This window comes from Podarcis melisellensis (assembly GCF_964234715.1).
Source record: "Podarcis melisellensis genome assembly, chromosome: 11".
Classification (NCBI taxonomy): Eukaryota; Metazoa; Chordata; class Lepidosauria; order Squamata; family Lacertidae; genus Podarcis; species Podarcis melisellensis.
In genome coordinates this window covers 30,741,705-30,752,007 of record NC_138543.1, presented here as the reverse complement: position 1 = coordinate 30,752,007, position 10,303 = coordinate 30,741,705, and the positions used below count along the sequence as shown (strand labels likewise).

At 42.2% G+C, this 10,303-nt stretch overlaps 1 protein-coding gene across 1 annotated transcript; it reads left to right on the top strand.

Annotated features, from left to right (window-relative positions):
• The first annotated feature begins 5,848 nt into the window (after window positions 1–5,848).
• Window positions 5,849–9,160, top strand: COX7C (cytochrome c oxidase subunit 7C). Its single transcript, XM_081930885.1, has 3 exons — window positions 5,849–6,017; window positions 7,875–8,005; window positions 9,053–9,160. Exons 1-2 carry the CDS (start codon window positions 5,943–5,945, stop codon window positions 7,989–7,991), a joined length of 192 nt encoding a protein of 63 aa, XP_081787011.1. The 5' UTR covers window positions 5,849–5,942; the 3' UTR covers window positions 7,992–8,005; window positions 9,053–9,160.
• Window positions 9,161–10,303: the final 1,143 nt, after the last annotated feature.

Below are 10,303 nucleotides of genomic sequence, written 5' to 3'. Positions count from 1 at the left end.
ATTGAAGGAGATTTAACATTTAAATGTGTCTCCCTGCATATGGAATTCACGGCCACAGTACGTAGTAATGGTTATCAACTTGAATTGCTTTAAAAGGGGATTAGGCTTCCCGTGGCTAGTAGTCATAATGACTACATATTACTTCTGTTAGCAGAAGCAGTTGCCAGGGATCATGAGTGGAAGAGCGCTGTTCCAGTTCTGACCCACTGGTGAGCTTCCAGTAGACATTTGGATAATCGCTGTGAAAGCAGAAAGCCAGACAGGCCTCTGGTCTGATCTGCCAGGGTTCTTCTTACATTCTGGTGTTATTCCTTAACCATTTGAAAAACCATTTCACTAAGCTGTTAACCTCAGGCAAATACGTTTACGGATGCTACTCCATGAAAGGGCTTTGAGACGTTGGCTTGGTTCACATGCAATGTCAAACCGTAGCTTCAGGCTCACAAAGCCAGTCTTGCCACTCCAGATGGCGCCACCATTAGGTAGAGTGAATGGACATTTTGCTACTTGAGGCTGAGGCCAAGGACAAAACGATGCCTTCCTCCCATTCCACACATAAGCCAGCTGGACTGGGAGTTGAATCTTACTTCAGCATGGGCAATGGAGCAGCATCCTTTTCACATTTGAGGGAAGCAGGCTAGTTTTAGGCATAGGCAGTGCAGGACAAGCCACGTGGCATGTTCAGTTCTATCTTCCAACAGAGGGAAATAGCTGGCAGGCTTCTGTTGAGTACAGGCAACACTCAACTTTCACTGGGGTGATGTTCTGGGAATAGTGCCCAAGGCCAAAATTGTGTATAGTCAAAATGCATTAGGTTCAATGGCAGGGGGTAGGGTTGCCAAATGTTTTTGTTTTTTCCTGAATGCACAGCCCCTTTTTAATTTCCACCCAGTCTGTACAACTGAATGCACACAAGTTAAATGTGCACAAGTTGTGAGTTATACAAGTTGTGAGTTGTACCGGTCCTGAAAGACCTACATTGGCTCCCATTCCATTTCCGGGCACAATTCAGCCCAGTATACCTCAAGAAGCATTTCCACCCCATCGTTCTGCCCAGACACTGAGGTCCAGCTCCGAGGGCCTTCTGGCGGTTCCCTCACTGCGAGAAGTGAAGTTACAGGGAACCAGGCAGAGGGCCTTCTCAGTAGTGGCACCCGCCCTGTGGAACACCCTCCCATCATATGTCAAAGAAATAAACAACTATCTGATTTTTAGAAGGCAGTCCTGTTTAGGGAAGCTTTTAGTATTTGATGAATCACTGTATTTTAATATTCTGCTGGAAGACACCCAGAGTGGCTGGGGAAACCCAGCCAGATGGGTGGGGTGGTATTATTATTATTATTATTATTATTATTATTATTATTATCTTCCTCCCACCATCCACAGAGGCATCAGGGTGGGGGCTGGTGCATATAAACTGTATTGGCAAAGACTTCCATGCTTGGTTAGGGTTAGGGTTAGGTTGTCTCTCGGGACAGATGGATACCGACAACACTGATTGGCAGTGCCTTTCCAGGGTTTCAGTAAGGGTTCTTTCCCTGTCCTACCTGGGAATACTTAGGATTGAATCTGGGGCCTCCTGCATACCAAGCAGATAACTGTACCACTAAGGCACAGTATAGTAAATCCTTGCATTTAAGTTAAAAGGGTCGGGCTGAAGATGAAGGGAAATGCTCTTGTCTGGAACTCTGGACAGCCACTGACAGCCAGAGTTGGAAGTACAAACAGCCTGAACTGATATAAGGCAGCTTCCTACATTACATGTGTGCTCATCCCACTGGTTCCAGTTGCATTTATTTTATCACCACTGTGACCAGAAATCATGTTTCATGTTAAGGAAGTGCAACTTCATTTTGCTGCTGCTGCTGCTGCTCCTTCCTCCATCCATGGATCAGGCTGGGAATCCTTTCTGTACAGATTCATTCATGGCTCAAACAATTTAACATACTGCATTGCTTGAAAACTTGGATGCACTGTTGCTTGTTTGTTTTGTCATTTAGAGCAGGGAACGTTGTCCTATTAGAAGCTGCGGGAGCTAATGAAAATGGAGGTGTTCTGCTTGAGCAATAGGTTTCAGACTTGTCTGGTCTGGCTAATTCAGCAGGCAAAAACTCTATTCACTCCCTACATGATGTTCTCAAGCTGGATCGCATATGTGGTTAACGTGCGTTTGCAAAACTACCCATTTTGTATTCAGGTGCTCAAAGCCAAAAATTGGCAGTTTCACACAGCTCTGGAGAGTGTCCAGCTGTGAAATGAAATTCTGTGTAGCACTTTAGCCTATGCAGGAGCTGGTTGAAAATCTTTTGCTACCCCAGTGGTTAGCACATACGACTTCCCGCATACAAAATGCAATGAGCTATCGTTTACAATGTTGTTCATTTTTATGAAGCAGAGAGAGTCCTGGATGATTAGCTGCTGAAATTGTCAGCCCTTCAGGCTTTCTCAACAAATATTTTGTTTTTGAATGAAGAAGATGATTTCTTCTGGATACCTGCAAATAAAGGAAGGCTTGAGAAGAGATATGCATTTTAAAACCAAGATAGTCCTGTCTGAAAGCTTTTTGACCTGATTTGAAGCCTGAAGCCTGATGTACATTTCCTTGAGAGTAAGTCCCAATGAAGACAGTGGGATTTACATCTAAAAACACATGTTATTTGTTTGTTAATTATATTTTTATCTCATCTTTAAAGGAAAGTCAAGGTGGTGTGAAAGGTTTCACCTTTCATTTTATCCACACTGCAACCCTGCAAAGTAAGTTAGCTAGAACAACATTGACCAGCCAATATAACCCTGTGATTTATTTATTTTTTGCTAAGTGGGATTTGAACCCTGGTCTTCAATATCCTAGCCTGGCCACTACACTAAAAAAATGAAGGGACATTTTTTTTTCCATATGCACAAAAATAAAACTAGTCCTCTCTTATAATAAAAGAATGTTCTTTTCAATCACACGCTTGCATCATTCCTTCCAATCTAACTACTAGAAGCAGAATTTTTTTAATTGTATTATTTTTTAATATAAATGCTTCTACGAATTGCAGTTTTAAAATGAGAAGTTCTCTCTTCGTTAAATTACAGGGAAAGTGGCTCTTTCGAGAGGGCAACTGCAATGACACATCTGTGCACTGTAAGGAAAGTATGCCTCTTGCTTCAGAAATATATATTTTAACCTATTTGCAAACATATGCAATTTTAATTGATTGGTTAATCAAATAAAGCATGCATGATTAATCAGTGGCAATTTGTCTAACAGAGTTGCAGCCCCAGCTGTAAGACTCCATACAGTTAAGTGCTAACAATTAACTAATTAATTAATTAACAATTAACAATTAACAATTAACAATTAACAATTAACAATTAAGTTAACAATTAAGTGCTCGGGATGGAAGATGCCAACAGGTGCACCAGCTGTGTCATAATTGCACGAATAGTCTAGCAGTGTTACAGGAAGATTCACCAGCTCACCTGTTTTAAGTTCTAGGTAGTGCTGAAACTGGAATTCTAACAGCAGCTTGCAGGGAACATTCAAATACTGCAAGGAAGAGTGACCTGTGGTCCCCAGAATATTAATGTATCATGTTCCAGTCTAAGTCTTAGAGACATACACAGCGTCATATGTGAACTAATGGTCTTGGTGGACCGCACTGGGGACCCCATGGTTTGTTTGATCACTGATGTTCTGCCAGCATGCAAACTACTATTGGGTTGTCATTGCATACACCAGTTGGACACTGTTAACTGACCCTTTTTCAATTAACATGGAGCTATCTTTTGTTTATTTCAGCCAATTTCATTATTAGCTACCTTCTGTGGATCTGGCGAAAGTCTGTTGTCCATATTACCTGATATCCTTTTAAGTATTTTAATGGACAATCTGTGCTAAGCTCTCTCCAATGAAATCAGCGGGGCTTAACAGTGCTTAGCTTGGGCTGGTTGACGGCATTTTCCCCCTCTTCACTAAGCATGATGTTTTGCTTCTCTTTTCTCCTCATCTGAAGCTGCCTAGTCGTTTTTTAAATCAATACCATTTTTGTCAGCATCTCTCACGTAATTTACCATCATACCTCTGAGGAGGTCTTATTGGGAATTAATAATGTAGTACCATTATTTTCCAGAGCACAGTCACTTAAGAACATAAGAAAAGCCTGCCAGATCAGGCCAATGGCTTATCTAGTCCAGTCACCCTGTTCTCACAATGGCCAACCAGATGCCCGCGTAAAACCTGCAAGCAAGACATGAGCACAAAAGCATTCTCCCCTCCTGCAACTCCCAGAAACTGGTATTCAAAGGCATACTGCCTCCGACAGTGAAGGCAGAATATAGCCATCGTGGCTCTATTTCTCCATAATTTTGTTTAATACTCTTTTAAATACATTCTCATTGGTGGCACTCTCTAGTTCTTATGAGAGTTAATGCCATACTTTAACTACATCTTTTGCCTGTCCTGCTTCTTCCAACCATCAGCTTCATTGGATGTCTACAAGCTCTAGTGTAATGAGAAGAGGACCAAACTTTTCTCTACCCATTTTCTCCACACTATTCGTAATTTTATACACCTATATCAAGTCACCTTTTACCCACCTTTCCTCAAATGCTGCAACCTTTCCTGTTAGGCAAGTTGTTCCATCGCATTGATCATTTGGGTTGCCTTTATCTGAACCTTTTCCAGCTCTGCAATATCCTTCTGAGGTGAGATGACTAGGCCTGTACTCAGTATTCCAAGTGCGGTTACAGCATATGATATTGGCAGTTTTATAATCAGTTTCTTTCCTAGCATAGGAATTGCCTTTTTGCTGTACACTGGATCAGCATCTTCACTGAGCATATTTACTACAACCCCAAGGATGTTGCTTCTGGGAGGTTACCCTCAAAGGTTTTTGGGTAACTAGTGACCAACAAGTCTAATAAATGATTATACTGATGGTGATGTTTGTTTTCTTCCTTGGCTTTTATAGACAAGCGAGTTATAGAGTGATTTGTGGGTGGGTGGTTTTTTAAACAAAAACAAAAAAACCCAACATTGTTGCTGTTATTACTGAGAACAATAATATGAATAATATGCATAGGCAAGCAAGTTATAGAATTTAAAAACAACACTGTTGCTGTTATTACTGATAGTACCAATATGAATAGTATTCACGTGTCAAATGAAATGCACGCCAAAAACACGATGGAATATATGACATGATGCCCGTTGCCTTTTATTTAAGTAGTTCCTCGCCTTTTTCCTTGGCGTGCATTTCATTTGAAATGCGCCGTGCATAGCTGTCAACTTTTCCCTTTCTTTAAGGGAAATTCCTTTATTCCAAATAGGATTCCTCGTAAGAAAAGGGAAAAGTTGACAGCTATGCGCGCGTGTGTGAAGGGGAATAGATAAACCCATAAACAACGACGGCATTTTTATTAATAATAGTATGCATCTGTCACAAGTTAAGCGCATCAAGGAGAAAGAGGCAGCTTCGCCCTGCAAGCGAAGAAGCACGTGGAGCTGCCAAGGGTCTCCGCGCTCGCCGCTCTCTCAGCGCCACGTGTCGGGCAGCATCTCTCCCACTCCAACCGGAGAGCTATCGCAGGGCGGCGGCGGGGTGGGGGGGCGCGCTTGTTTTGAAGGCTTCTCGCCTCCCCAGCCGCCTTTCAGCCTAAGCACAACGAACGGGACCCTTGACGCTTCTGCTCCCGTACCTCGGGGCTACCCGAGACCTCGGGGCTACCGCGTCGCTCCGCCCTCCCCTCAGCGCCGCCCAGCCCGCGCGAACTACAACTCCCATGATGCTTCGAGCCTTGCTACCCGCTTCGGCCGCCGTGATTCTTCTTCTCCGCTTTTCCCATAAGGCACTGGGCCTGGTGACTCCCGCCAAGGTCGTGTCGAGGGAAGAGGCAGCCAGTTTCCGCTCAGGTTCCCTCCGCTGCCGGTTGTGCGTGCTCGTCCTCCCGGCGCCATGTTGGGTGTCAGCGTCCGCCGGTTCGCCACCTCGGCCATTCGCCGTTCGCATTATGAGGAGGGGCCTGGAAAGGTAGGACGGGGCAGGGGAGAAAGGGGAGGTCGGGGGCTCACACCCACCCCGCAATTTCTTCCCTGGGCCTAGGAGGTATCTGCCCGCCATGCTGGGGTATTTGCGCCTCTTGGGGTCTCGGGGGTGCTTCTTGGTTGGCGCTTGGGTTTGAGGAGGCTGAGGGGGGGGTCTTTCAGGGAGGGGTGCTGATCCCCCCTTCCATCCCAATCTCTCTATCGAAGCGATTATTTTTCATTCGTTTTCTCGGAGGTCATATAGCAATCCGTTCCCCAGCCGTTGCTCTTCCACTAGGACCTTGCTTCGCCCTACAGCTGCTTACAACAACACCACATTATTTATTATTATTAAATGTATGCTATTTGTACTCGCCCATTTGACTGAACCTAACCCTTTAGATCACAACTAAAGGGTGATCGCTTCAACAAAAAAAAAAGGCTCAACAGTAACTTCCCTCTAAAAAGAAAGCTCTGCAAAGGTGAAAGGTGATCCCCGCCCCCCCCCAAAGCTCAAAGACTTTGGCTAACTTCCCTCTAAAAATCTGAACAACTGAAGGGCAATCTCTGCCCCCAAAAAAAGCCCAGCTTAATAAATACTAATTTACTAATTTGAGGTTAAAAAAAAAATAGGAGTAATCCAATATGGGGGGGGGGGTGGAAATACAAGGACATTTTTCCCCAGTAGGCAAAATGGCTCCATGTAGGCTACGGGCTGCAGCCTTCAGTGTATGAGGCAAATGCATTGTACAAAATGGGAGGTATGCTAGCATGGATCGAAAGCAGTGGTTCCCAGTCGGTGGTCCTCGGACCCCAGAGGGTCCATGGTACCATTCACATAACAATAACTACAACAGGGATATCAAAAATTTCAAAAGTAGGGGGTCTGTGGCTTGGCTTTTGAAAAACAGGGGTTCTGCAGTTCTTAGCTAATATGAAACCACTTCTCTAAAGGGCTACTTTAGGTGGGATTGCTGGAAACGTCTTGAAAATCTCATTGGTTTCAAAATAGTACTTCAGTTTTATCACAGGGGAGAAGGCTATGGGTTGAGAAACTTCCAACAAAACGTTCCACTGGTGCACCTAACTCATTAGATTGATCATAGAATTGAAGAGTTGAAAGGTACAGCAAAGTTCATTTAGTCCAACTCTCTCCCATGCAAGAATCATTTTCCTAACATGGAGCTCAAACCCACAACCCTGAGTCTCATGCTCTACCAACTGAGCTATCTCAACATTGTGGAGTTTTCATATTAGATCCCATCTATAGACATTGAACTCAATGCATCACTTTGTGGGCTTTAAGCACTGACATAGTACAATATTCTTGCTAATGCAACATGATTCTCTCTCCTTGGCTGCTAAGTTTCCAGTGGTACAAATGATGAGAACATAACAGTATGAATAATGATGATACTGTAAACGCTTTCTGATGTACCTAGTCCTCTTCGTGAATTCTATTAAAGAAGTTGACAGAAGATCATTTGGGAGGGAAATAAAATGGTGATATTGCAATAATGCCATGAAAATACAATTAAATCATGATCTTAGTCTCACCTATGATTAATCACTGTTTACACCTTTATACTCTTTTAAGAGTCAAGCAAATGAATACCCTGGCTCAAATTGTACATGAAGTCTTCCCATATGCAGGGCAAAAATCTGTCTTGGTACCAACACTGCCACATTTTAAAAATATGGCTGAATGCACATTGAGTACAGTTAAATGATAATGATTGGGATCAGAACAATTAAGTCTTTAATTTCCTTCACTTTTTCTAGGACTTGGCTAAATTAGCTTTTGCGCATATTAATAACTTGGTACCACCGCTATAAAAGAACTTCAAAATTCTTTTCTCTCCAGAACCTCCCTTTTTCTGTGGAAAACAAATGGCGATTATTGGCAATGATGGCAGCCTTCTTTGGAAGTGGATTTGCTGCTCCTTTTATTGTAGTAAGGCACCAGCTGCTCAAGAAGTGAACATACAATAATGGGTAATTACTACTATTTGTTTTATATCTCTCTAAATTTGTTATTGTGTGCCAGTGGATTACTTGGATTGTCGCAGAACTATACATACACTATGAATTTTTGTTTTAACACTAAATGTTTGTTTGCTGGTGAAGAAATACAAATATTACTGTGTTATTCTTTAAGTGGTAGGCACTATTCCTGTGAGTAGTTAAAATTCTGGGTAATGCAGGTAGAGCAAGTTGCACACATATAAATTGCCTTTGATTAAATCCAGATTTGAATTGGCATAAAAAATATTAAGGTGGGAGCCCTCATTTAAAAGCACTAGCAAAATATTTAAGCTTGTCAACTTCATAGCAGTTTGATCTCTGCTGTTGAGCTGAAAGAAGGAAAAGTACTTAAGCGAAAGGTATTGCACCTTTGGCTTTACAGCTTGATCCTGAACCAGCTCTCTACCGTTATGTACCAGTGATGGGCCTGATATGTGCACCTTCACTGGGAACTGGCATAGTATAGTGGCATTTTTACCTGTTTCCCCATACTCTCCACCACCTTCTGTGCTGGTCATCATGGATGGCAGGTTTGTAGATGCAGCAGCGGCTATGCCATTTCTTTAAGCCCCGCTGTTGCTGGCCAGGGGTTTGGAATGTCTTCCCCTCCAAGATTGTGGCATTAATAATAATATAAAACAAGAGCAGGGGCATGGGTCGTTGTTGGACCATCTGCATGCACAAGATCCTGGATCCAGCCTTTATAATTTCCAGTTGAAATGATATTGATTAGCAATTAATGGGAAAGATCTCTTCCTGGAATTTGGCAAACTGCTGTTAAGTCAGGGTAGACAGTAGTGGACCAGATGGATAAGTATTCTGAGCTAGTATAAAACAGCTTCCAATGTCCACATCAGATCTAATTTCACAGTGTTCCGTGAAATGTTAATGCATAAGTCTGATCTGTATGTGATGATGCCTTTGGAGTATACTTCACAATTTGATTTATTGAATTCACTGTAAAGTATTTGTAAGGAAGGGCTTTCTGTCTGCCTGACTTATTTATTTCTCTTTCAGAATGAAGATGGAAGTTTATCTAGAGTACAACTTTCTTTTCTGAAAGAAAGCATACAACTAAGACTAATCACACTGGATGTGTTTGTAAATAAAAATTAAATCTGAAAATAGAGTGTGGGCTTTTATTTTTGCTTGCTGCTCAGTTATTGAAATCCACAATGCAGAATCATTCCATCCTCATTGAAAATGGAGATGAGACTTATATATTTTGCCTTAATTCAGTCTGTTTGGTATCTTCATACACACACCTTTCAGTTTCTCTATAATATGCAATTACTGGTATAAATCTGGGAAACTTGAGTTTTTCACTGAGGGGATGATGTTCTATTTGAGGGTGTTCATCAGTGGCCCAGATCCCATTGATAGGGGTCCAGCTGTGGGCAATGTGTCTCAGTTGTTGCAGCTGGACCTTTTCTCTTGCACTCAGTGTTGGTATGCCACTCCCAACTGTAGAAAGAGCAGCATGGTTTGCTCCTAGAGAATGTATTGGTCTGCAATATTAAGCATTCTTACTAAAAAAACCCCAGTTAAACTGGAATTCCTATACTGTAGTCTATTATCAAGGGTGGCAGTCCTCAGACAGAATTCATTTTTTTACTGCAGCCCTGAAGTCCACCAACCTAGACTCATGTGCAAAACAGTCTCAGGTAAAACATGCTACGAAATAAGTAACCGGATGCCTTTGCATGCATACACAATTCAGGAATTTGTCATTGGTACCAGAACTAATCTTCCTGCCCAAATCCATTTCTAGTTCTGCTACAAACATTCTTTTTCCAACATTTATTATTGTTTTTAAGGTAGGGAGCTTTTTGCATGTTAGTATTGCCACCATGGGTTCCATAGGTAAATCCTCATCTGCTTTCTGGCCTACTAATTGTTAAATTTAAAGTAAGGCAAGTGATCGACAGTGGTAACCAACTAAGCCAAACCTGGACTAGATCCACTGAAATCAATGGACTTGGCTGCAAAGGGTCTACACTGAGTGACTATCATTGGCTATCCCCCATAGAAATGAGTAAGCAACCCTTCACAAGCAGTTTTGTCTTAAGAATTTTTAAAGTTGTTTTGCTGGATCAGATAGGCCTTGTAATCAAGTGTAATTTATGAGAAATCTCTCAACAGATGGGCCACCAGAAATTAACTGCTAAATTACTGGTGTCTTAGCTACATTCTGAACATAACAATCTGCTTCATTAGTGATGTGAGGTGAGAATATCCTCCACAAACTAAATTCTAATGTAAGAACCA

Bases quoted from the DNA above. Each gene is read 5' to 3' on its own strand.
- COX7C (XM_081930885.1), top strand. From the start codon at position 5,943: ATGTTGGGTGTCAGCGTCCGCCGGTTCGCCACCTCGGCCATTCGCCGT. The intron at 6,018-7,874 runs GTAGGACGGGGC...TTTTCTCTCCAG, and splicing joins ATGAGGAGGGGCCTGGAAAG to AACCTCCCTTTTTCTGTGGA.